The following is a 26,288-nucleotide window of genomic DNA, read 5'->3' on the forward strand; positions in this document are numbered from 1 at the left end:
ATTTTAAAAATTAATTTGGAGAACGAGTGACTTTTCAAAAAAAAAATTTAATCATTTCCTCGTACTTTTATTAAGTTGTTTATAATTAAATGTATGTTACACTAATTATGTATAAAAAACTTTTTCTTTTAAAAAAAATGTATCAAAATCAACTTCAAACCATAAATAAATTTCATTATAAAATTATTTAATATTTAATATTTATTATATAAAAGTAGTAATCGGATGATTTAATTGATCTTTTTAGGTTTAATTTAATTTAAGATCTTATGAAATCTCTTTCCTTATTTACCCAAACCACTAGAAGTCTAAAATCTTAAACCGTCAACCAGAACCTATAAATAAGAGGACCTTCACTCAAATTTTCCTTTGCATTATTATACAAACACTTTCTTTTTCTCTGAATCTCTCTGACTCTGATTCCGCATTACTATCCCAGTTCTACACTCTACTCAGGTTTGTTTCTCAGAACGCACCTTCTTTGGAATTCTCTATTTGGGTTATTTTCTCCTTTTTTGCGATGAATGCTCTGCGTCAAGCGTTGTTCTCTCCGATTGGATTGGCCTCGCCGAAGCTCCACGCCATTCCCTGGTCGAAAGTTAGGGTTTTTATTTTTAGGGTTCCTCTTAATTTCATTATCACCGGCGATACAGTAGTTTGGCGTGTTGGAGAGCAAGATTAAATAATTTGGGGGTTTTGTTTGATTTGGTCATATGAAATTTCTTTTTTCCATTGGTGTTCATAATTTGTATTTTACTTAAGTGGTGTTACATTGGGTTTATGGAGACTTGGGGGAGTAACGAAATTTCGGTTTTGAAGAGGCCATGGATTCTGCAGCTTCTTCTTCTTGGGTTGTTGTTTGAGTTTTGGAAGAGATAAATGAGCAATGAAGGATCTTATTCATGGGAGTACTGTGTGCCTGATGTTATTTGGAATGTGCTTTCTTTTTTTTTCATAGTATTATGGCTGTTATAACCACAACAAGGAGGAGTGAACGTTTCCGGCGAACAACACCACCGACATGTACGTATTGGCTAGCTGGGAGATGCAACCGAAATCCTTGTAGATTTTCGCATAGCTCACCAACATTGCCATCGAATGCATACTATAATGGCAATACCACATATAAGCATTCAAAGCAACCAACAAATTGCGCATCGAAGGCCCTCGAGAAGCCAGCAAATCGTGCACCAATGGCTGTTGTGTCTGTTGAGAAGCCAACCAAGTGTGAACCAATGGCTATGTCTGATGAGAAGATTACAGTGTGTGGACTAGAGGCTGTGTCCGTTGAGAAGCCAACCAAGTGTGAACAAAAGGCTGTATTAATTGAAAAGACCGCAGATGTGGAAGATGTGGACACTGTTGTTGCTAAGGCTCCTGTGGAGAAATCACGAAGTATTTGTAAATATTGGATGACTGACACTTGTGTGCATGGTGACCTGTGCCAGAATTTGCATTCATGGTTTTATGGTGATGGGTTTTCTACACTTGCAAAGCTTCATGAACACAAGAAGGTATAGATGTTTACTCTATATATTCCACCTTTTATTATTTGATATAAACACATGAAAGTATATTCTATTTAGTTCTTTTGCCAAACTAATTGTTTAGTGAATTGCCTTGGGTTATGAATATGGATGGTACAAAAATATTGTAGCTGAAAGAAGTTTGAGCTTTAAGAAAATTATTTTCTAAAATGTTTACTCTAAATTAAATTACTTAATAAGTGCCATTAAGTTTGATCCTTCTATGTTATCAAAAATTGTTGACAGGCTGTAACCGGGATTGCATTGCCGGCTGGTTCGGACAAACTTTATTCTGGCAGCACTGATGGCACAGTTCGAGCCTGGGACTGCAACACTGGCCGCTGTCTTGGTGTGATAAACCTTAATTCTGAAGTTACCTCGTTGGTATCTGAGGGCTCATGGATATTTGCCGGTGTGAAGAATGCTGTGAAGGTAAGTTCATATTTCACTCCTCTTTTTTTTAATTGTAACAATGATATCTCGTGTATTAGGAATTTTAACTGTGAGCTGATAATTTGTTTGTGGTTGTTGTTAAGGCATGGAATATTCAAACCGGTGCAGATTTTACTCTTGATGGACCTATGGGGCAAGTCCTGTCCTTGAATGTTGGCAATGATATCCTCCTTGCTGGAGCAGAGGTAAATTGCCTTGCAGTGATTTATGGTTGTTGTAATTTCAACCTTTGTTTATAGTTAGCCATTTGCTACTTTTGTTGTTTGATTAGAGTTGTCACATTTCAGCTAGTTCTGTTGTCTTAGTTTTTGAATAATCTGTTTATTTAAATTGCAGGATGGTGTTATTTATGCTTGGAGAGTCAGCTCTGATCCCAAAGCTGAGTCTCCTTTCGAACTGGTTGCAACACTGAGTGGTCATACTAAACCGGTGGTTTGTCTTGCTATTGGATGCTACAAGATGCTTTATTCTGGGTCCATGGACCATAGCATTAAGGTAGTGTTTTCTGTCAACTAGCAGTGTGTTGGTTTATTTATTTCAATGTGAGTTATCTTTCATGTAGAGCTTTTACACCATCCTCACAATATTTTTTTTAGTAAATGGATTCATTTGTAATTGTTATTCTATTCTCTATAGGTTTGGGACCTTGATACATTACAGTGCACAATGACACTTAATGGACATTCTGAGGTAGTCACATCACTTATTTGTTGGGACAATTACTTGTTATCGAGTTCTTCTGATTGCACGGTCAATGTTTGGGTGTGCACTGAGGAGGGAATTCTGAAGGTGGCATACACTCACACTGAAAAAAATGTAAGTTTAACCCACCAATATTTGTACAAGTTGATATTTTAATTTTGGTTATGAAGGAGGTTATTGGTTTGTACAATTCATATTTTTATTTTATTTTATTTATTTATTTTTTATTATAGGCTGTTCTTGGACTGTATGGGATGACTGATGCAGAGGCGAAACCAATATTATTCTGCTCGTGCAAAGATAATTCAGTTCGTATATATGAATTGCCGACGTGAGTGACCATCAAGCTTGCATCTAGTTGTCTTGCAATGTCTCTGTATTATATCATTCTTGTTTTTCTTGCTGTTGTAGCTACTTACTGTGCCTGTTTCTACAGGTTTTTAGAGAGAGGTCGACTGTTTACAAGACAAGAAGTTCAATCCTTTGAGATAGGCCCTAACGGACTCTTCTTTACTGGAGATGGGACTGGTTTGTTGAATGTGTGAAAATGGTTAGAAGAGCCTAAGGTGCCATGCTCCTGAGCTACAAGAAAAGTTCTTTGGAGAAGGAGATTACAACTGCATTGCATCATGTAAAAAATGTTTGTCATGAATGATGGCTTAAGCTATGTTTGACTAGTGTAACCCGTTCTCCTCGGTGGAACTTTCTGTGTAATATAACATTCTATGTATTATACAATTTTCAATAAGATCATGAATTTTAAGAAATGGACATGTTATTTTAAATATTTCTTTTAAGTTATTAAATAAAAAATTATTCTTATATATCTCGATCTATCGTTCCCATAAAACTTTGCAAATATATGGTCAAAATATGCTTATATAATAATAAAGGTACAATAAGTCTACATGTGCAATATTGAACCCTGCACATTATTGCAAAGCTACTACATTGACATGAGAAAGATGGCATGGCTTGTCTAATTAACAAGACTACAAATTAAAAAAAAAAATTAAAGTTCAATATGTACTACTTTTTTGAATCGGATGTATGAACCTCTATTGCTAATTAAATATGTACTCAAAAAATGATCAAATCACACATGAAGGTTCATTCGGACCTTGTACCATCCTTTCTTGAGACACCCCAAAAATGTCCATCCATATTCTATTACATGTCTCATACTCTTGGATCTGTTTACCTCTTATTCACCCATCTCTAAATAATAATTAATCACCAATAGAAGAAGATACAATAAAAAACAAAGGTAAAAGCTCTAGTATGTATATAGAAATGTGATGAATTAGGTGATGATAGACAACTCAAGTAGTCAAGTAATTAATCAAGGGTAGTCTTGGATGATGAAATAGAACAAAAAAAGATGAATGAAGGGTAGTCTTGGATGATGAAATAGAACAAAAAAAGATGAATGATGATTGTTATTATAATTGGTTTTCCTCTTTATGTTCATCAGCTATTGTGTATTGATTGTCTTTTAAAATTAGATTAGTGTATGTTGACAACGTAACAGAATATCATGATATAATAATATCCTTATGTGTGTTAATTATTGACTTGTTGCTATTAGTGTAACTTAGAATTTGTTATTAGTTGTATTTTTCTATTTCTGGCTATGCCAGGTTCAAGTTCAACTACTGTTCAAAAAATGTTATTTCTTTTTTTTTTCAAGTGAAAATCAAAATAAAATTACACAGAAATAGATAATTGGATTGAATCTTTTTCTTCAAGTAAGTAGAACTCCTATATAACTTCTCAGCCACTAGAATAAAACATATATGCTAATGGTTTATCATCATTTACCCACTGCTTGTAGAAGTATAAGCAACTGAAGAAAATAGTAAGAGACTCCTCCAACTGTAGCATACTGCAACTTCTCTGTTCCTTCGATCCCAGGGAAGTCGTCGTCCTTTGATCGGCTGAAGCCGCCGGCTAACCATCCCAGATTTTTGTAACCTCCATTATATAACTTTGAAGCTGCTGCCATTGACCTGAATCACTCACCAAAACCAACAATCATTTAGCTTCACTGCCATGATCAACTTGTTAGTTCTGCTTGTTGAGTTTTTTTCTTTCTTAGTGATTATTCACGTGAAAATGTATTCATATAAAGATGATAATTAAAAATTGTTAGATGATTTGATATATTGAGCTAAACTATGTGATAATATGCATCGACAAATATTTTGTAAAAGCCCACAATAACATATAACACATAATTTAGGACATCTTTAAAGAATTCACCAATCATAATCCAATATATAAAAAAAGTTCACAAAAAGTACTAATGATGAAATTAAATTAACATTAGCAAGTTGATCCAGCTAGATACACTAACCTTAATCCCTCTCCACAAGCCACAAGAACCTTGGTACCCTTATCCGGAATAGCCACTTCAACTTGACCAAGAAACTCAGGGTTCAATGTAGTTAGATATTGACCAGTCCATAATCCAATATAACCAAAATGCACCCATTTCTTAAGTAATGTTACAGGGCTATTATCTGTGTCTTCAACAAAGATTGGCACGTGCACAGACCCCACAACACGTGCCTTCTCTGTCTCCCATGTTGGCCTAACATCAAGGAGAAGAAACCCTTCAGAATTCATGGCAATTGAAGCATCTTTGGGAAATATAGTTTTCACGGTGCCAGATTCTATGAGCTTCCTAGCACTCATAGGAGTTGTGGTTGAAGATGTTGTTGCATTGTTGAAGACATGGAACCTTGGTGTTCTTGGTTGTTGTTTCTTGTGATTCTTCACCATGGATGTTTTGAACATGTGGTTCAATTGATGAGTTGCCATGTTCTTCCTATGTCTATCTCTCTGTTTGTTGAATCTTGAATGTGTTTGTTATGTTGAATCTTGAAGGATTTGATTTAGACATGTTTTGGATGATAACATTAGAAGTAAAATATATAGAGGACCATTACCATTGGCTTTCTTAGGTTTCTTTTTTGTCTCTTTGCATCTTGCTCTTCTATCTTTCTATCATTTATACTGGATAAGAGTTGGAGATATTTTTTTCCTCTACAAAAGGCCATAAGAAAATAGTACTTAATGTTGAATATGTGTATGAGTTTACTTTTGATAAAAACCTTGTTTTTGGACCACAGTTTAGGAGATAGACCTAACAATATTTTGATAAAAGTTTTTAAGCTCGCAACTAGAGTTGTATATGGATAGAGCTGGATTGGACTTAATTAGATTTTGATTCTATTGACTAGAATTCGATTTTAAATAAAGAGGAGTGCTAGGAGACCAGCAGAATTTATGATGTTTAGTCATTAATTAGCCATCATCAATATTTTTAATGGTGTGAGATGATATTTAATGGTGTAGGATTGATAATTTTTCTTTTGATGATTAAGTGCTGGCCAGATTTCAATAAAAGTGTTGGTCTTCTAGACTTTCTCTTAAATTAATTTGAAATAAAATGGTTTAAATTGGATCGACTTATATATATATACACGATTTTATATAATTTTTTTAATTCTATAATATTTATATTAAAATAAATTATTTTAAAATAAAAACGATATCACATAATATAAAAAATATCAGTTGAAATGAAATATAATATTTTAATATTAATTTCCTTATAAAATATATATTTTAGTTATAGAATATGATTATAGTCTTTATCGAATCTATTGAACCATGATTTAAACATGGAATTAATCTCACTTTAATGTATGAGAGATTAACGACTAATTTAGTATCTCACTTTTTAATTGTAACAATTTGGTCCTTTAAATTTAAAAAAGTGCATTAATGTACTTTCTTATGTATTTTCTATCGAAGTTCAATACCGTTAGTGACGTGGCTCAAGTCTTGTCACTTTGAACATATTAAAACGATGTCATACATTTTGGTGCTAAAGAAGTATTAAACGACTCGTTTGACGATTATGATAATGAATTTGGTTATGACAAGATTGTTCAAACTCTCAAACGACGTGTTTAATATCTTTTTTAGCACCAAAAACACGTACGATGTTGTTTTAATATATCCAGCGTGGCAACACTTGAACTACGTCATTAACGGCGTTGAGCTCCGATGACAGAAAATATATGAGAGACTATATTGATGTACTTTTTTAAATTTGGAGGATGAAATTGTAGCAATTAAGATCTCAAAAATTAAATCAATGCAAGTCGCTAATCTCAGTTACCAAAATAGGACTTAACTTCCCAAACATGACTCAATAATTATATTGTAAAACAACAAATCTTAAATTGAATAAATATGTTTTGAGTTTGCACTTTTTATTTTTGATATTGAGTTAACAATGATATTATTTTGGATTATGTTGGAATATTAATCTCAAATGAAAAATTGTTTAATTTGAGACATACAAAAATTGAAAAAAATAAAATAAAAAATTCGAATCTTTTGATTTGTATACTTTTCATAATTAAAAAAAATAAAAATTTACAATATTTAAGAATATCAGTCGTATCACTTCCATAGATAAAAAAAATTAACCTAAACCCTTTTCATAACATATTAAAATTAAATCTATCTATATTATCTATATAATCATAAATATAAAAATGTTATATAAAAGTCAGAAGTTAATAATTATCATATTTTTATATAATTTTTAATAAAATAATTAATTACTAAAATAATCAAATTATTTTATAATAATTAAAGCGTCTTTTTGGCTAAAAAATTTAGTCTATTCTATATAATATTTATTAAATACGTTGATAAAAAATCTTCTATTTTTGATGATATTAAATATATATACTCAAAAAATATTTTAAAAATTAAATTTAATATAATTTTTTACATACATGATTAATAAAATGAGAATTTTATTTAAAAAAATTGATAATTTTACATTAAGTAAATGTTTTTATATTTTTTTTGCCAATGATAAAAAATAATTAAAAAATTAAAAATTAAAAATAAAATTTTAGTATTTTTATATATTTTTTAAATAATTATCTAAATATTATTATAACATTTTAGATCATATACATAAATATTTTACTAAATATAAAAGTTAAGTATTTTTATCAATATATTAAGTTAGGAGCGGATTTAATAGTTTATTCAGGTTTGAATAAAAAAGTCGGGTCCAAATAGACCCGACCCATGACTGAGATAAGTTATCGCACTGCGTGATTTCTGAAGCCCACTACCCACCCAGGCAGAAAGCTCCACATTGTTCTTCATTTCTGAAAATACCATAATTTCGTAAAATTAAGAAAGAAACACCATTGTTGTGAGTAAAACATTCAAATATCCTTCTCCCTCTTTATCCAAACCCTAGAAAATTAGGGTTCTTTTCTTTCTTTCTTCAGTCATGGTCGGAAAAGCCATGGCCCCGACCTCGCGCGAGAAGCTCGCCAACCTCTTCAACTCTGCCAAGTTCGCCGGTGATGTAACTTCCAAGCTCGATACTCTCCGCCGGTTGCGGCGCCAACTTCCGCCGGAGGACCCCGTAATCCTCGCCGAGTTCCTCCCGTCGCTTTTCGAATTACTCTCTGATCAATTCAGCCCCGTTCGCAAGTTTGTCACCGAGTACGCTTCCAATTCGCCAGCTTTTCTCTTTCGATTTTACGGCATTGGAGTTTGTGCAATTGGAAGTTGAATTTGGAACTTTGTTTTCGTTGTGGTGTTTTCATGCAGGATGGTTGGTGAAATTGGATTGAAGAACACGGAGTTCCTGCCAGACATTGTGCCTGTGCTGATTGAAGTGTTGGACGATGACACTCCTGCTGTTGTTCGACAAGTTATATTGCTGGGAATCGATTTGTTTCGTTCCACGCTTGAGAAAATCGCACTTCAGGTTTTTCTCTTTTCAATTTTCAATTTTCATTTTTTCTTGGGTCAATGCCTGAATTCGCAGTCTCTGAGCTTTTAGTTCAGTCAATTGTAAATTATTTTTACTATCGCATTTTATTCTCAAATTCATGCATCTGAAAGATAATATTGTGAAGTTTGCTCTGTTCTTTGATTTCTTTAATAAATTCTTTCTGGCAATCTTGAGATAGGTGCTATTCTGATTGTATTCAACAATTGTTAATACTCTACTTGCTTCTAGAATGGAATGGGGGTGTTCCAAGTTGAGAGAGATGTTGGCTAGTTAGATTAGAATTTATTTATAAATCGAGAAGGGCCAAAAGTGAGAGAATAGTGTTGAAAGCATTATAATTTTACTCTTATGTATGCTTTGTCGCCATCCATCTAAATATGGTATCCCCCTTCTTGGTGCAGAACTAAAACATTTTATAGAAACTGATAAAGCAAGTATACTATTTATATCTCCACCAAAAGAACTCAGGAAATTGATGAGAAAACTTAGCAAGTGTTCATGCTCAAATTTTGAAAATTATTGTTGTTGTTGTTGTTATTATTATTATTATTATTGATTCTCTTCCATCTTACCTTGTGAATACTTTTTTATTTTTGGGACTGTATGGACATTTTCATTTTTGTTTACTTATCTTTTCTAGGGTCTATATTCTAGTGATTTAGACAGTGCACTTGAATCTGCATGGGTATGGATGGTGAAATTCAAAGATAAAGTATACTCAATTGCTTTTCAAGTAAGTAGTTTCAACTCTTCAAAATATGGAATTACTGTTTTGGTCTATTATTTGATGGTTCTTTCTTAATATACTTTAAGCATGGAAGTGGTGGTGCAAGGCTGCTGGCACTGAAGTTTGTTGAAGCAGTTATTCGTCTTTACACACCTGATCCCAATGGTTCCTTGGAGCCCACTCCTCATCAAGGTCTTAAACCTCAGCAGAAATTTTTGTCAAGATAATTTTGATGTATTCCTCCATTACTTGCTTACATGGTTTCTCATCTATTTACAGGAAGGCCCATGGGGTTTAATATATCATGGCTGAGGCGTGGTCATCCTGTGCTTAATGTTCGTGATTTGTCAACTGAAGCTAGTCACAGTTTGGGTCTCCTGCTTGATCAACTCAGGTCTCCAACTGTGAAGTCTCTGAGTAACTCAGTGATCATTGTGCTAATTAAAAGGTATTTTATAAATTCTCATACGCCATTTGATTGCTGCCCATTAGTTAATGAAGCAAGTGGTTTCAAAAGGCACACGACTTCGTATTATAGTCCTTATTTGCATGATTAAATATTCTATATATTCAAGCTCCTCTCTCTCTCCCTCTCGGTTTTGTCCACAAGCATGCAGAGAAACACATGGCCTCACACAAATTATAACATTGTGTCACTAATTGATTGCTGATAACGTTGCTTGTAGAATTCTGTTTCTCCAAATATTAGTTGCTTGCTATTGATTTCTTTATTGATGTTCCTAGCCTTTCAGCTATTGCAATAGACAGGCCTACATTCTATGGCCGCATCTTGCCAGTTTTGCTCAATTTGGAACCCTCGAGCACTGTTGTTAATGGGGTGAGTGTAACAGCGGCACATCTTGCTTTGAAGAATGCCTTTCTGACATGCTCAAAATGTACACATCCAAGTGCTGCTCCGGTATTTCTTTTAGACTAAGATGTGCTTGATATCCTGGTTGTTTAATTTAATGGTGTTTTTGGTTGCACACCTTTTAGTGTCATATAGATGAATTGAATTTGAATATTGAGTTGGATTTTTTTATTTCCTTTTCTTGTTAAGTAACTTATGTTGATGTTTAGTAGTGCCTACTTTTTGAATATTTACTGCGTTTCCATATTAATTCTTTATTTTATTTGCATGTCATAAAAAATGTTTGATGGGCAGTAGAAGTGGTAGTGTTTAATAAGGCAGCCATAGGGTTTTCTGGGTGGATCAGTTGTAGAAAAATAAGCAGATTTAAAATTCATTGAGTATACAAATGGGTAAATGTTGGAGTTTGAAAGCAACAAGAGTGGTATTTTATTATGAAGGGCATGAGTGCTTGATGACATACCTTGTAAGGTTGAGAAGCTAGATATTTCAGGAGGAAATGTGTTACTTGAGAGGATTTTGCATGCTGTGGGAACCTGTTGCTCAAACAAATAGGCATACGAGAAATTGACATGAAATTTCATGTGATTTTGCATACTTTGGGCCCAAACAATTATGAAGGATGGGATTTATGTTTGGACTATATTTGGCGTAAAGCTCTTCATTGTTTTAGAGAATTTCTTCCCTTTAGACATGTTGAGAGATTGGAAAAGCTATGGTTCATTGATAATTTTTTTCCTTGTCTTTATAGGTCATGAGGAGGATATCTTATTCTCCTATCTTGTATTATTGTTCTCCCAATCTTGACATCTCTTGTTGATTAAAAAAAAAGATCTTATTGCTTATTTTGTGTTTAATATTTTGTAAATTTGCATTGAAAATGAGCGTCAAGAAGGTTTGAGTTTAATTTGTTCAAAGATGTATTAGAAAGTGCTATTCTAATATAATAAATCATGCCTAGTTTTTATTTAAAACTTTGTTGCTTACCTTCATTGAGATGATGTCTTTTAATAATATGTTCTTGGTTTGTGGTAGTTTGCATTTGGTACAACCAATTGTTTTATATGTAAATCTTTTATTGTAATTCATTGTCTTGCAAATCATATGCTTCTATTGGAATAATAAGTCATTGGAATGAAATGATGTATATATCCCTTTCTATTTTTGGGGTTGGTTGTGAACAAAATTATATATAGAGAGTTGAAAGTATAAAAATAATTTAGTAATTCTAACTTTTTCATATGAGACTGTATGAGTAGTCTAGTTCACATTTCATATTTGTGAAATTTGATTTTATCTGGCTTTATAGAAAAATGATTAGTTTCATTTTCATAGTGGAGAGATCGTTTGGCTGGTGCCTTGAAGGAGATGCAGTCTGATGGGAAGGCAGACCAGGTTTTCCACCTGATATCTGATATTAACGGAAGCTTAGAGAAAGAGAAAGATGTTGAACCACTTATCAAGGTAACTACCCTGCCCCCTGGGATGTTTTTTTCTTTTTTGATTATTCCATTGTTATATATGTGCTTCTTTGAGCTGTATACACGTAGATATGGAACTTGTGTCAGCTGGATAAAATATTAGTTCCTAATGGATTTAGATAAAGGATTGATAATTCTATATGCATGAGGAAGAGATGGTAATTTCTTTAGTGCCAAATAGAGTTGGAGTTTTGGTTCGTCTTCATGGACTATTGAGTAACTTTTTCACTTTGAATTTGCTAGTCTATTTCTTATAGTAAGGGTGTATTTGGGAATTGGGAAGGGTATATTAAATTGTGACTAAAAGGAGACCTTTTTACTAGTATGCTTGTGGCAGGATTTATTGCTAATGGTTATATTTTTTTTAAAGGGCATTGCTCTTCAATTGTTGATTAGCATTTTATCTTTTTACAGAAAGAGGAACATGCTGTAAATTCATGTGATTCAGTGCACAGTAATTTGGCTGGTAAGCGAGCAGGATCACAAAATGGAGGTGATTTAGCTGAAGATGAAGATGTGCCTATCAAACGTGTCAAAACAACTTCTGATTTAAAGGAACCTAAGAAAGAGTTAGACAGAGGTACCACTAACTCTCAGGATGACACTCCTTCAACGGCTCCAAAATCATCAAAAGGAGATGTAGATAATGGCCATGTGCAGCAGCTTGTTGCCATGTTTGGTGCTTTGGTTGCACGAGGTGAAGAAGCTGTTGCATCCTTGGAAATTCTTATATCAAGTATTTCTGCTGACTTGCTTGCCGATGTGGTGATGGCTAATATGCGTCACCTACCTTACCCGAATTCCGAAGGAGATGATGAACTGCTGCATGACATCAACATTATTGGTTCTGATGACAAGGCTAAATATCCACCATCTTTTGTGGCTGGCGTCATGTCACTTTCCAGTACTTTCCCACCAATAGCATCACTTCTTGGTGCTCATCAATCCGTCTCCAATGAAGTAAATCTATAATTTATTTTATTTAGTTAACTCATATTTTTGTTTTTAAGACTTCTTTATTTCTCATTTACCTCCAATCCTAACTTTGGTGCATATTATAGAGGTCTCAAGGGGACGAAGAAGTTTCTGCAAGTGGGGTAGATAGTGCTGCTGTGCATTCTGGACTAATTCTTACTTCCGAAAATGTCTCCTCTCCTACTGACTTTCCGTCCTCTGATGCCAGCATACCTGGAGTGGAGAATGGATGTGCAACTGTGCCTTCTAATATTCATGATATTGGAAACATAGAGAGTGGAATCCCTGGCCTGGATTCTTTCGGTCGTAGTGATGCTTATTCAGAAAGTTTGGCTGCTTCCTCATTGGCCTCCTCTGAGATTCAACATGAAGAAACTAATCAAGAACAAGCAACTAGTTTAGATCAAAGGTCACCACTAAACTTAGTTACATCAGTATCTACAGATAGATCTGAGGAGCTCAGCCCAAAAGCAGCTGTTGCAGATGTCAACAGCTTGGTGTCGTCAACTGCTACTTCGGTTGTGTTGCCTTCCCGTGTAGTCCTGCCAAAGATGATTGCACCTGTTGTTGACCATTCAGATGAGCAAAAGGATCAATTGCAAAAGTTGTGTTTCATGCGTATCGTTGATGCATATAAGCAAATAGCTGTAGCTGGAGGATCACAAGTCCGATTTTCAATACTTGCTTATTTAGGAGTAGAGGTGAAATTCTTGCTTCTCAAACTCTTGCTCTTCGTTTTTTACTTGTATAATTTAAATATTTTACAATTAGGATAATTGATTCATATACTAAATGATATGTTTTATATTTTTCTTTCCTTTAGACGCATGGAGCACCCATTTAGTTTATACACACATGATTAGTCATTATCTATGGTAGCATTAAGCTTATATTTTCTAGTGTTTCCATAATACTTAAAAATTTGAATATCAAAATTATGTAATTACCTTTTTTGTGGTCAAGTGAAAGCAATTAGGATGTAAATACTTCTTGTGTGTCTAATGTATAGTTATAGTTCATATTTTGGTCTTTTCTTCTCTTCTGCTATGTAAATCGAATTGTTCTTTGGCTCTATGGTGGAAGCTACTATCTACCACCTTCACAAAAATGATATAGAAATAAGTAGCAAGACCTGTATACACAATTGCTTAATCATCCACTTTGTGAATAATGGCTTCACTTTTTTGTTTCTTGGGTTATTTCATGCAGTTTCCCTTGGAATTAGACCCGTGGAAACTATTACAAGATCATATTTTGGTTGATTATACTGGTCATGAGGTAAGCTTATATCTCAAAAATTGGTTACTGCATATGTGCCAATTGAGTTTGCTACTGTTTTTAATGTGATTAATCAATTCTCATACAAGTTTGCACCCATTGCATGCAGACTGCATTCATTCACAATCTATAAATGCTGACAATGATTACTTAATGTCTCAGGGACACGAGTTGACATTGCGTGTCCTCTACAGGTTATTTGGTGAGGCTGAAGAGGAGCCTGACTTCTTTTCTTCCACAACTGCAGCTTCTGCATATGAAACATTCCTCCGAACGGTGGTCTGTACTTGTTCCTTTGTTTCTTTTTTGTCCATTTGCAATGCTAGCATTGAACTTTTTGTTTAATCCTTATGCAGGCAGAAGCACTTAGAGATTCTTTCCCACCTTCAGATAAATCATTAAGCAAACTGCTCAGTGAATCACCATATTTACCAAAATCAGTTTTGAAAATTCTAGAGAACATGTGTTCTCCTGGAAATGGGGATAACATTGAAAAGGAGTCAAACTCTCTGAATGCCGACAGAGTTACTCAAGGTCTCAGTGCTGTATGGAGTTTGATTCTTCTGAGGCCTCCCATTCGGAATACCTGCTTAAAAATTGCTTTACAGGTTTGGTTCCTGCCTCTCTATTTTATGAAATAGTATGGTGCTTCTTGTTATTGTTGCTACTTGTCCTCCCCTTTTACTGTTCTTTCCTCATGCTTAAATTGACCTTATAGCTAGCTTTCCTTAGTAATTGTAAATTTCCAGTTGCAAAGTTTGATCTCTCCATTGATATTTATTGTCCTTTGGAATGAAGAGTGCAGTGCATCACATGGAAGAAGTGCGTATGAAGGCAATACGTCTGGTAAATTTAAGAATAAGAGTTCCTCTTAAAACATTTAAGTTGACTGATAACAGCACTGGCTAAGAACTTGAGTTCTTTCAGGTGGCAAATAAGCTTTATCCTTTACCATCCATTTCTAAGCAAATAGAAGATTTTGCAAAAGAGATGTTGTGCTCAGTGACAAGTGATGCATCTGAAGCTACTGATGCTGAAGGATCCCTTGCTGATTTACAAAAGGTATTCTTTTATTTATTAGCTTATTTACCCTTCTTTTTCTTTTATTATTTTTAACTAGAGTCCTGGTCACATTGTTTATTCCTGTTAACCTTTCAACTTATTATAATATTTTTGTTTGCTCTTTTGTTCTTTCGTCCTCTATTCAGGGACCTGATACTGAAAAGCTTGCAAATGAGACATCATCAATGACTAGCAGCACTAAGGACATCTCAGCAGATAATCATCAATCAGTCGCATCTGAAAGTATCTCTCCAGAATCAGTTCTTGAGGCTCAGAGGTTAATGTCATTGTATTTTGCTTTGTGTACGAAGGTATTGGTGTTTTTTTCTTAGTCTGGATCCTTCATCTTGTTTCTGTAACTTAATTTTTTTGTCATACTATAAGTGTGATATATATATATATTATTGTTGCTCTGTGATGGCAGAAACACTCTCTCTTTCGCCAAATATTTTCCATCTATAAGAGCACATCAAAAGCAGTGAAGCAGGTATGGGGTGCCAGATATGGCATTAGAGTGATTATTTCATTTTTGATACTTTTTTCACTATTTATACCTTTAATTTTATGGTGCAGGCAGTTCAGCGTCAAATTCCTATATTAGTACGTACTATGGGCTCATCTCCAGATCTCCTTGAAATTATTTCAGATCCTCCAATTGGTAGCGAGAGCCTCCTAATGCAGGTTTATACTTCCACCCATTTAGTTTTATGAAGTATATATTAATAATCATCCAGTTTAATGTTAGCCTATACTAATATTATTAAGAAAATGATTGAGAAGAATTGAAGTTACAGAAAACAAAAAAAGTATTTTACAAAATTTTCCTTAATATTAATGATCTCTCGTACTTTATGATTCCTCTCACTTTTTTTCTCTTCCATTTTCATTCCGTTGTATCCATATTGCTTATTCCAATCATTTATTGAATAAAGGTATACTTGGGGAAAACGGAATTTAAAATAATCTAAATATCTCAAATGAACAATTATTTGAAACTGGAGGGAGTATATTTTGTTTTAATTTATAGAAGAAGAATTTTTTTGAGTAGAAGAGACGCTGATTTTATAGATTTGGTGGATATTGACACATTAGTATTGATCTTGTCAGGTGTTACATACACTTACAGATGGTACAGTCCCTTCTAGGGATTTAGTGGTTACAGTGAAGCAGTTGCATGATTCAAAACTTAAGGTATATGAAATGCTCGTATCAGTTGTCTTGAGATACTGATTTTCCATCTTATATATATTTTTCTTCGCTTGACAGGATGCGGAGGTTCTTATTCCAATATTACCATTCTTACAAAAAGATGAGGTTCCCCCCTTTTTCCTTTTCCAACTGGATTTTACATTCACCGATAGTTATAATATAGCCGTCGTGTGAATATACACCAATAAGATTGTGATTTGATTTACTTTCAATGGATAAATACAAATTTGGGGCCTATATGTTTTTTTGGAGTTATTTCTTCAGCAGCTCATCTGATGCAACATGGTTTAACAAACTTTTTGATAGGTAATGCCAGCTTTTCCGAATATTGTGAATCTTCCTTTGGAGAAGTTCCAAGCAGCGCTTAGTCGCATGTTGCAGGTAACTTTCATTTTACAGTTGTTAATTAGAGTTGTCAATGCTAAACTAGATTAGGGAGACATACCTCACTCTTAAAGCTTGAGTAAAGGTAGAACCAAGTTCATAGATTTGTTGGAATATTGTAAAAGCTTAACTTTACAAGGTAAGATGGAGGCAAAAACTAAGTTTAAAAAAAAGGTTCACACTTCTTTTTGGATAGGTTTCAAAGTGTTGAAGTTGAGGAGGGTGATTAGATCCTAAGAAGAAAATTTGGGGAATTCAAGAGGCGCAACTGCAAAGATGTTGATTGTGCAGTGAAATCACTTTTCCATAGTCTGTCTCATGTGGCTTGCCATGCTTTGCAATGAACAAAACTAGGTATTAGAAATTGACAAGTTCCTAGTTGAGAGGAACTCTGAATAATCTAGAGAAAGGATTTCATTCAGATCGACCAAGTTCTTTCAACTTTTGCAAGCCTTTTATGCAATCTGAGATACCCAAAAGGAAAAAAAATTTACATACAAGAAATAAACTATGACTGATCTATGTCCACTAACCTAAAGACACCTAAATACATTATAATATCTCCTCCTGTTTCCCCACTTTGAGATAGCTTTTGTGGTAGAATTAGGTCTTCTCAATTCTAGGATGATATTAGAACTTATCCTATGGTTGATATCTTGGGGTTAGAGATTTCTAATCCTGTAGTCTTCACAATTCAAATATCCACCCCATGAGGATTTGTTTCCAAGTTTTGCATGGTTTATGGATATGACGAAAGATACCTTGCATAATTTCAAGGCAAACCCTCTTCCCTTGAGCTAGCTTTTGGGTGGTGTTAGGCCAACTTAAGTCTCAAATCAAAGAGTGGTTTGCAACTTCGTACATTCGGATATTGGATAAGTCGTGCTAGAATAGCATGGACCAGATAATATATGTGAACATATTAGCGGATAACAGCCATAATGATGAATTAGGATTTTCCAGAGAGACTAATGTGATTTGGAGTAAAAATAACAAGGAAAACCACCTCATCATGAGGTAGAATGATGGATAGGGTACATGCAATCCTGCTGATTAAATTCTCATGAATTCTATTCCCTCGTGAAACTTAATATTTCAGAGTCAACTGCCTTGATCACAAAGTTGTTACTTGTTAGACATATATTTCATTTTCTTTACTAGAATAAAAATAGTTCTGAACTTTGAATTCATTTTTTCAATTGAATGAATTTGATTGTTGAGTTTATATGCAGGGATCATCACAATCTGGTCCTGTGCTCACACCTGCTGAAGTTTTAATTGCAATACATGGAGTTGACCCAGAAAGAGATGGGATTCCCTTGAAAAAGGTAGGCTTGTATGATAATCATTTAAGGCGTTGCAGTGATTCTTGATACATTCTACATAACTGAAGTGTTTCATGTGCAGGTCACAGATGCATGTAATGCTTGCTTTGAGCAACGACAAACTTTTACCCAGGAAGTTCTTGCGAAAGTTTTGAATCAATTAGTGAGTTATTGGGAAATGCCTTTATATATTTGGAATGTATTTTCAACCTGGTCTCATCATGGAAGCTGCGTGTCCCTGCAGGTTGAGCAGATTCCTCTTCCTTTACTGTTTATGCGTACAGTGTTGCAAGCAATTGGTGCTTTTCCAACGTTGGTAAGAAGCTTTTCCAAGTAAAATTTATGAATTATAATGCAAAGGAACATGCTTGGTTCTATAATGCGAGGTGTTTACCAGAATTTATTTTTTACAATGATTGATTGCTTAGAATTATGTCTCTGTTTTTGAAATCCCAAATGATTCTCAAATCTAAGCTGCTTATATATTGTCTTTGCTTATTTATTTTTAGTGTGTGGGATGCTACCTTCTACTTAATTCCTTACTGTCACATGAAATGAACCTACCTTCACCCTTTTACCTGCCTTCATTGTTTGATTTGAATTTGGTATTTTGGTACAAATTATTGACATTTATTAGGTGCCAACTCTCTGAGAAGTTATTCTTACTAGTTCTTGGAAACTTATATCTTGGGGTGTGTTCAGTTAGGGGGGTAAAAATATGATGGAAGTTTTCATGTATGAGTAGGGTTCCATGAGTTAAATGACACATGGAATGAAATAGATCCATATTGTTAAGCTCTTAGTTTCGTCTTGTCCTTGTGGTGTGTGGCAAGTGCTACCATGCACCTGGCAATTCGACGGTGAAGATTGAGTTTACTGATACACCAATTGTGTTCATTTTAGTGACTCCCTGATTTTTCACGTTTCGAAAATTGTGGTTAACAACATTTTAAATAAAAGTTTATAGCCATGATCCTGGAGTTTTTTAGAATATCTCAAGAAAATTCTGTTTCAGGATCATGCAGGTTATTTAGAAAGAATTTAATGATACTCTTATGATTGCTGAAAATGTCCTGAAAAGGCTATGTTAATTTCAGGATCACAGATAATTTTGGTCATTTTGTTTAATGTTCGGTGATTTTCACCTAATAAGCGAAGGATGTGGCATGCTTTATTGTATCAGTTATCCATTTAGGTTTTAGCTGTTCATTACTTTTTTGTGAATATACATTATTCTCCTTTTTTAATCATTTAGTCTCTTAATAATTTTTTTTTTCCTTTTGGGAAAAAAACATATATTGACATTTAGGTGGACTTTATAATGGGAATTCTCTCGCGGCTCGTGAGGAAGCAGGTTATTATTTTATTAACTTACTTCTTTGTAAATCAATCGAGCTGTTCAGAGTTTATATGCATTACTTGTTGAAATGCTCCAGATTTGGAAATACCCAAAGTTGTGGGTGGGATTCTTGAAGTGTGCTCAGTTGACAAAACCTCAATCATTTGGAGTTTTGCTTCAGGTAACATTATGTTTTTCTTTAGGGCTAATTTGTTCATGCTTAAATTATGATTTGTTTAAAGATATTTTTTTTAATATTTAATATTTTTATTTTTTAAAAAGGAAGCTAGTGGATTTTATTCATTCTAAACAATGTTTAAGTTTCTTACTTTCTAAATTTTAAATATATCTGTTCAATGCTTTAAGACAAACTGTGTTTAAAGGGACTTATATTTTAGTGACTTATTTATAGACATAGCATATGATAGTTGGTGTTATTTGATCAGCCAATTCTAAACGTTTTGTTTCTGCTGTTGTATATTTTTACTAATATGTTTTCTGGTGGTGTATGCATGCAAGCAGCTACCTCCAGCACAATTGGAAAATGCGTTAAATAGAATTGCAGCACTAAAGGCACCATTGGTTGCTTATGCTAGCCAGCCAGATATACAGTCTACACTTCCCAGGTTCATGAGTTCACTTGACACAGTGCTGTGAAATTGACTTTTGTTTCACATTCACTATTAAATATCATCCTGAGCTTGTTTTTTTTCTACTTTATTTCCTGATTAATAGTTTTGATTCTTTTTTTCTTTTTGGGATTGTCAATTGTGTGGGTTCCCCTTTTTTTTGCTTTAGGTTGGATCTCTGATTCTTGTATTTGCCAATTTGTTACTGATTTTAAATTTTGAATTGTGTCCAGGTCTGTGCTGGTTGTTCTGGGAATTGTATCAGACTCTCAGGTTACAAGTCAGGTACAAACTAGTCAAACAGAGACTGCAGAGACATCCAACTCCGAAAAGGATACGGCAACAGAAAAATCTAAAGAATCATCTACGGCTAGCTGAACTGTAAGTGGTGGAATCTATTATTCAATCAATGGAAAGCCTAGATCCAATTAGACTAACTGGTGCTGCGACTTGTCTCAATAGTATAGGGAATGAAGAACCAGTACTGATAAACTTGTCACATATACCTAGATTCTAGTTTGGCCATGCTGCTACCTCTCAATAATCTTGGGGAATGAAGAGCTAGTACCGATGAATTTGTTACAGTTAGGTAGGTCTAGATAGTTTTTGGGCATGAGCCTGTATCATTCCTTCCCTCACTAACAGGATAACAAGCTGGTGTGAAGATTTATAGGTGAAAGAATGTATATTAAAATGTGTAGTAATAATATTTTCCTCAATTTAATCCCAATTTTGGTTCCGTTGCTTGATCCTATACCAATGTTTATGTACTTGTTGGTCCTGCATTTGTTTCATTGAATTTCATGTATGTCGAAGGGTCGACGACTTAATATATCAAAGGAGCCAGGTGTTTGGTAAACTAAAATGTTGTCTCATTAGATTCTAAGCATCCATTTGCCTTCTAATGTTTACTTGTATTGAACTTGTTTTAGTTGAGATTTATAGGATAAGCTATGGTATATAATTTATAAGCTTTAAAGTTTAATCGAATCATCTGCTGCTTGATGGAACATAAAGGGGGTAAAGTGGCATTGCCTTCAGTGGAAGGCGTTGCACCTCGTTACACTAAATGGATAGCGTTTTATTCTGAGAGGTAAAGAATCCAATTACTTTCCAAACCAAAAAATGTGCAAGAAAAAAAAAAGGTATACACAAAAGGTGGTGTAAATATATTTCTCTTATTCTCTTTAGGAGTGCAGTTGTTTATCATTGCAAGTAATTTTTGCTGCTGCTTGGCTGATATAATTAAGAATTTATTACATTTTCACCCTATATAAGTATATATAACAAAGAAATCATAAATAAATGTGAACGTATACAAAATATTTAACTTGCCTATAGGTGCTAAATTACGGAAGATTCTTACTATTAGACTTAAGACGCTAATCAATATTAAGTGGATGATAGTATAGAAATACAAATAATAATTTTATAATATTCAATTATAAAATTAAATATTTTTAATCATTATAGCATTAGCCATTTTTCAATACAGATCCATCAAGTAAAAAAGTATTCCTTTTGCTTCACTATATCGATCATTTATTTTTTTTATTTTTCTGGGTTTAATATGTCATTCTCACATTTCAATATAACATTTTTTATACAGATTGTACTCTTACATTAAAATAATTAAGTAAATAATATTAATTATAATAAACAATAAAATATTCACTATAAGTTGGTTATTCAATAATGATAATTTGGCGAATACCTTTGTAATTAAGTTTTAAATTTTAATTGAGGTTGTAATTAGTATATAAATGACTAAAATGATAATCATTAAGAACCAAAAAGAGATATTGAGAAACATCTGCATGCTGAGATAATGAGATGTCACTGTTGGTAATCCCATACTACTAAACTCTACATTAGTATGTAATTAGCTAGCATTGATACTAATACAAAGACCAAAATGAGTATTAAAAGTTAACCCAAATAGAAAAACAACATAATTAGAATGAAATCATCGATACCAATACTATTTTTCTTTTTTTTTATTTAAATTTAATTTTAATATACCATAATATAAATACACGTATTTATAAATTTTAATTACGTAATAATAATTTTTTATATTGACCACGTTAATAATTATCTAAAAATAGCGTGGATAAAATGTTATCATGTGATTGTATCAAGATGAATATTTCTTTTTTTTTTTTTTTTTTTTTTTGGTCAGTGAATATTTCTTTTTTAAAGTGACACTTAAAAATTAAAATGAAATAAACTTGGGCCTAGTAATTCGACACCAACGTTTTTTTACCTAGTACTCAGTGCTGTGTGACACAAGTGCAACTGTCATTTGTTGTTTTGAGCCCAGATATGTTTTATGTTTCTCTGTAAACCAAACCACTGCTTCGTCTGTTCCTTCTTTTCACCGGTGATTACTGATTACACACGTTTCTCCGGCCACAACAAAAATAACTGAGGAATCGGAGGGAGAAAAAAATAGAAAAAGAAAAAAGGAAAAATTAGAGATAGAAAGAAGAAGAGATGGGTGTGGACTACTACAAAATTCTACAGGTAGATCGAGGTGCGAAAGATGATGATCTCAAGAAAGCGTATCGGAAGCTTGCAATGAAGTGGCACCCTGACAAGAACCCTAATAACAAGAAGGAAGCTGAAGCCAAATTCAAGCAAATCTCTGAAGCCTATGATGTATGTGTTTTATTGCCCTATCTCAAATTACTCAATGTTATGTGAAATTGTGAATTGAATTGGATTGTTATAAAAAAAAAAAAGAGGAATTTGAGGTTTTAGGGTGTAAATTTTTCTTTTTTTTTTTTGTGATTTTCGATCATTGGGATTTTGGGGTTTTGCTAGGAATTTGATTTGCTAATAGGTGGAGTGAACATTATCTATCTTAATTTTCTGCATGTAATGTGAATTAGGTTGTGCAAAAAAAGGTGTTTTTTGCGACCCATTTTCCTACTTTTTTTCTGGGTTTAGAATTAGAGCTTGTTGGGTGTCAATTTATCCAATTTTTGCGATTTCGATAATTGGAAATGTGGGTTTTTGCTAGTAATTTGATTGGTGAACACGTGTTGAGTGAACTTCATCTCTCTTAATTTACTCAATGTTATTGAATTAGGTTGTGCAGAAAAAAGTGTTTCTGGGCCAAATTTACTCCTTTTGAATTTTTCTATTGTTCTTGTGATTTGATAATTGGAATTGCGGTTTTTTCCTCAGTAATTTTACTCTGTGAACAATAGGTGTTGAGTGATCCACAAAAACGAGCAGTGTATGATCAGTATGGAGAGGAGGGATTGAAGGGGCAGGTGCCACCCCCAGGAGCTGGTGGATTTTCTGCCGCAGATGGTGGGCCAACGACGTTCCGGTTCAACCCCAGAAGTGCTGATGATATTTTCTCGGAGTTTTTTGGGTTTTCAAGCCCCTTCGGTGGAATGGGTGATATGGGCGGCCGTCCAGGTGCATCTGGATTTCCCAGGGGCATGTTTGGTGATGATATCTTCACTTCGTTTAGGCATCCAGCTGGAGAAGGCTCTACCAATATGCCAAGGAAAAGTGCACCGATCGAGAGAACATTGCAGTGCAGTTTGGAGGATTTGTACAAAGGGACCACCAAGAAAATGAAGATCTCCAGGGATGTTACAGATGCCAGCGGGTGAGCTATTTACTCTTAACTTATTTGCATGTTTCATATTTCTTTTACTTTCATGAAGTTGCTTGCACAGTTGCACTGATTGTTTTATTTAAACTCAATTCTAATTTCGAAGTCAGTTTTAGAGCTTCCATTACTATTTAGCTGTGATTTTCTGATCTTGTTGATAGATAAGAATTGAGCTATCCCATTGCCATCTTATATGCTCAGTCTTATGCTAGGATCTTTATTTTTGTCACGGTAATTGTAGACCTGTGTTCTTAGTAGTGTTCTAAATTTTTTCCAAGATACCAGTTGAAACAAATTGCTTATAAATTATAATAACTTTTCTCTTCCATTCAAACTAGTTATGTAGATGATTCATGATTTCCCTTTTTTTTTTTTTTTTCGTTTTATAAATATATTCTGTTAAATGAGCAGGGCCTATGACAAAATATGTAAGTACCTTTTTTTTCATTGCTTGGTCATGCACATCTTGTATTGGGTTAGCAAATCTCATTTTTTGACAAAGAGTCAGCCCAAAAGTGATACCACTTTTTTTTTTTTCATGAAAGCAAAAGTTTCAAAGAGAAGAAGTCCCCCTAAAATAAATACTTAGAAGGCACATATTTTACTCTAATTTTCTGAAGGATCTTGTTAGGTATCTTGAGATAATAGCTATAGGGAAACCGGAAATGAATCTATGATGAAAATGAGGATGCTAAATGTAAAGCTGAAATAGAGATAAAGGGTATATTTATTGACATTGAAGTAATAAAGGGGACTTAAATTAGCCAGTCTGTAAGTATTTGTTTAAGTCCATTATTAGTTGAAGAAGAGGCCACTTATGATATTATGCTAACAATGCTGTGTACATTGAAGACCTTTGAATACACAAATCCTGATATTGACTTAGGAGGGTTATAGCCATCAGATGTATGCTGTTGTGTTTTATGTTGTTCATGAATGTTAGTTGAGCTACGATGTAATGAACTCAATGCCTGCGTTACATTGTGGACAAATATGCATAGTATGCAGATATAACTGATAGATCAAACAATTCAAAGATTGTAAGGTACCCCCAAGTCTTTGAGTATGACTTGTTACAAATGTTGTTAAATTGGATTAAGATCACCTTATTTGGCCAGACAGTTGTTTTAGGGGTTGAATATGTGAGGTCGGTGGATTGGAAGTTGTGTTTATTCTCGTTAGAGATGTCAAAGGTTTTGGGCCATGCCTCTAGATCTCATGTTTCAAGTGAAATGTGCAAATTGTTTCGATGCTCATTACCTTTTAGATGAGGTCTGAGTTACGATTGATATGTGTATTACGTGCTGAAACATAATGCATGTCAGTTGATTGATGTTCATAAAAAATAATCCCATTTTCATGAATGTCGGTTAAGTTGCTAACTCAGACATGGTAATTAAGTATTTTACATGCTTATTTTAAAATGATTAACTTCTTTGCATAGAGAAGGAATGAAACACCATGCCTGAGAAATAAGTATATGTTCCTCTGTTTTTGTTCTCGGATATGAACATATCTAATGCACATTTCAGAAACAGTTTTTTGCACCTTCAAGGTGTCGAATTTTACACTATTCAGTTACAAATATTGTTACTTGTCTTTCTATTTTATTCATTGGTACAAGAAATTTTCAGGTTAACAGAAAAGAGAAAACTAGAATAGTATTAATTGTGACTATGACTATTTAATCTACTGTATGTTTTTTCTTCTTGCGTAGGAGAGCCACCACAGTAGAGGAAATTCTGACAATCGAGATCAAGCCAGGTTGGAAGAAGGGAACAAAAATAACTTTCCCGGAGAAGGGGAATGAACAGCGAGGAGTTATACCGGCTGACCTAGTTTTCATTATTGATGAGAAGCCTCATAGCCTCTTCAAAAGAGATGGCAATGATCTTGTTGTGACGCAGAAGATTTCTCTAGTAGAAGCTCTCACGGGTTACACGGCGCAACTGACAACCCTTGACGGGCGAAGCATCTCCGTCCCCATCAACTCCATCATTAGTCCCTCATATGAAGAAGTAGTCAAAGGCGAGGGCATGCCAATCCCCAAAGAACCTTCCAAAAGGGGGAACTTGAGAATCAAGTTCAATATCAAGTTTCCATCGAGGCTTACGTCCGAGCAAAAAGCCGGCATTAAGCGGTTATTGACCTCTCCATAATAAAACAATGGTGGTAGCTCTCCCTACCACTGCACCATACCCATGTAAGATTGCAATTATTTTTATTCTCGGCCTTTGATTTTCCACACGGAAATTCTTGCCTTTGTGAACTGGGTTTTCAATTAGAACAGTTTATTTAACTTTTATTTAGAAGTTTGTTATTTGTTTGTTGCTTCTTTCATGTGTTACTTAGTTTTTTGGTAATATGGGTGAAAAATTCTCTTTTAAGTCTTATTAACAACCACTTGCACTTTTTGTTTCTCTCACATGTTTTTGGGAGAGTTCAACTCATTTGTAATTGCATATTAGGGTTCTTTGTTTAACCATTTCAGCGATCTAAATGCATATTGCAGAAATTGTGGAAACTACTTATATCATGTTTAGATTTAACTTATTTTATTCCATCATGCTTGGCAAAAATTGCATTAAATTATATTCTTAATATGATTTTGTCTCGACCCATAGTTTGAGCAGAAATGAAGAAGAAAAAGGAAAAAAAAAAAAAAAGGGAAACAAAATTTTGTCAAAATAGGCCAAAATATGAGTTGCATAAGCGGCACTCTCAATTTACATCAATTTTTTATTATAAAATTTTAAAATAGAAAATACTGAAAATAAAATAAAAATTAATTAGGCACTAAATTTTCTTTTACTTCTCAAATATTAGACAAATATGACAAAAAAAA

At 33.8% G+C, this 26,288-nt stretch overlaps 4 protein-coding genes across 5 annotated transcripts; 3 read left to right on the plus strand and 1 right to left on the minus strand.

Annotated features, from left to right (window-relative positions):
• Window positions 1-321: 321 nt before the first annotated feature.
• LOC107625750 (zinc finger CCCH domain-containing protein 48-like) lies at window positions 322-3,448 on the plus strand. The gene is made up of 8 exons (XM_088503759.1): window positions 322-456; window positions 959-1,514; window positions 1,773-1,958; window positions 2,063-2,164; window positions 2,316-2,474; window positions 2,616-2,795; window positions 2,915-3,012; window positions 3,118-3,448. Exons 2-8 carry the CDS (start codon window positions 963-965, stop codon window positions 3,224-3,226), a joined length of 1,386 nt encoding a protein of 461 aa, XP_088359885.1. The 5' UTR covers window positions 322-456; window positions 959-962; the 3' UTR covers window positions 3,227-3,448.
• Window positions 3,449-4,337: 889 nt separating this feature from the next.
• LOC107625751 (Rhodanese/Cell cycle control phosphatase superfamily protein) lies at window positions 4,338-5,673 on the minus strand. The gene is made up of 2 exons (XM_016328456.3): window positions 5,038-5,673; window positions 4,338-4,690 (listed from the first exon to the last, which is right to left on the minus strand). The coding sequence occupies exons 1-2, from the start codon at window positions 5,502-5,504 to the stop codon at window positions 4,495-4,497; spliced, it is 663 nt and encodes a 220-aa protein (XP_016183942.1). The 5' UTR covers window positions 5,505-5,673; the 3' UTR covers window positions 4,338-4,494.
• A 2,174-nt stretch (window positions 5,674-7,847) lies between these two features.
• On the plus strand, window positions 7,848-20,561 carry ESP4 (HEAT repeat-containing protein). Of its 2 annotated transcripts, none has more exons than XM_016328453.3 (27): window positions 7,848-8,234; window positions 8,343-8,502; window positions 9,170-9,262; window positions 9,343-9,448; window positions 9,536-9,704; window positions 10,001-10,175; window positions 11,463-11,591; window positions 12,023-12,568; window positions 12,670-13,284; window positions 13,793-13,861; window positions 14,024-14,140; window positions 14,218-14,469; window positions 14,660-14,707; window positions 14,789-14,923; window positions 15,070-15,234; window positions 15,348-15,410; window positions 15,497-15,604; window positions 16,031-16,114; window positions 16,190-16,237; window positions 16,439-16,513; window positions 17,749-17,844; window positions 17,924-18,004; window positions 18,086-18,157; window positions 19,151-19,195; window positions 19,278-19,361; window positions 19,703-19,806; window positions 20,043-20,561. In XM_016328453.3, exons 1-27 carry the CDS (start codon window positions 8,017-8,019, stop codon window positions 20,185-20,187), a joined length of 4,002 nt encoding a protein of 1,333 aa, XP_016183939.1. In that variant the 5' UTR covers window positions 7,848-8,016; the 3' UTR covers window positions 20,188-20,561. The 2 variants fall into 2 exon arrangements, with proteins under 2 accessions (XP_016183939.1, XP_016183940.1); XM_016328454.3 differs by having other exon boundaries at window positions 10,001-10,094.
• A 1,430-nt stretch (window positions 20,562-21,991) lies between these two features.
• LOC107625752 (DNAJ heat shock family protein) lies at window positions 21,992-25,889 on the plus strand. The gene is made up of 3 exons (XM_016328458.3): window positions 21,992-22,470; window positions 23,025-23,437; window positions 25,161-25,889. The coding sequence occupies exons 1-3, from the start codon at window positions 22,306-22,308 to the stop codon at window positions 25,600-25,602; spliced, it is 1,020 nt and encodes a 339-aa protein (XP_016183944.1). The 5' UTR covers window positions 21,992-22,305; the 3' UTR covers window positions 25,603-25,889.
• The last annotated feature ends 399 nt before the right edge of the window (window positions 25,890-26,288 follow it).

This window comes from Arachis ipaensis, chromosome B2 (assembly GCF_059453495.1).
Source record: "Arachis ipaensis isolate K30076 ecotype BB chromosome B2, ASM5945349v1, whole genome shotgun sequence".
NCBI lineage: Eukaryota > Viridiplantae > Streptophyta > Magnoliopsida > Fabales > Fabaceae > Arachis > Arachis ipaensis.

Excerpts from the sequence above, each read along its gene's own strand:
- LOC107625750 (XM_088503759.1), top strand. The coding sequence starts at position 963 with ATGGCTGTTATAACCACAACAAGGAGGAGTGAACGTTTCCGGCGAACA. Across the intron at positions 1,515-1,772 it reads AGCTTCATGAACACAAGAAG|GCTGTAACCGGGATTGCATT; the intron begins GTATAGATGTTT and ends AATTGTTGACAG. Across the intron at positions 2,475-2,615 it reads CCATGGACCATAGCATTAAG|GTTTGGGACCTTGATACATT; the intron begins GTAGTGTTTTCT and ends TATTCTCTATAG.
- LOC107625751 (XM_016328456.3), bottom strand. The coding sequence starts at position 5,504 with ATGGCAACTCATCAATTGAACCACATGTTCAAAACATCCATGGTGAAG. Across the intron at positions 4,691-5,037 it reads GCTTGTGGAGAGGGATTAAG|GTCAATGGCAGCAGCTTCAA; the intron begins GTTAGTGTATCT and ends TGAGTGATTCAG.
- ESP4 (XM_016328453.3), top strand. The coding sequence starts at position 8,017 with ATGGTCGGAAAAGCCATGGCCCCGACCTCGCGCGAGAAGCTCGCCAAC. Across the intron at positions 15,605-16,030 it reads GCGAGAGCCTCCTAATGCAG|GTGTTACATACACTTACAGA; the intron begins GTTTATACTTCC and ends TGATCTTGTCAG. Across the intron at positions 17,845-17,923 it reads ATGGGATTCCCTTGAAAAAG|GTCACAGATGCATGTAATGC; the intron begins GTAGGCTTGTAT and ends TTTCATGTGCAG.
- LOC107625752 (XM_016328458.3), top strand. The coding sequence starts at position 22,306 with ATGGGTGTGGACTACTACAAAATTCTACAGGTAGATCGAGGTGCGAAA. Across the intron at positions 22,471-23,024 it reads AAATCTCTGAAGCCTATGAT|GTGTTGAGTGATCCACAAAA; the intron begins GTATGTGTTTTA and ends TGTGAACAATAG. Across the intron at positions 23,438-25,160 it reads GATGTTACAGATGCCAGCGG|GAGAGCCACCACAGTAGAGG; the intron begins GTGAGCTATTTA and ends CTTCTTGCGTAG.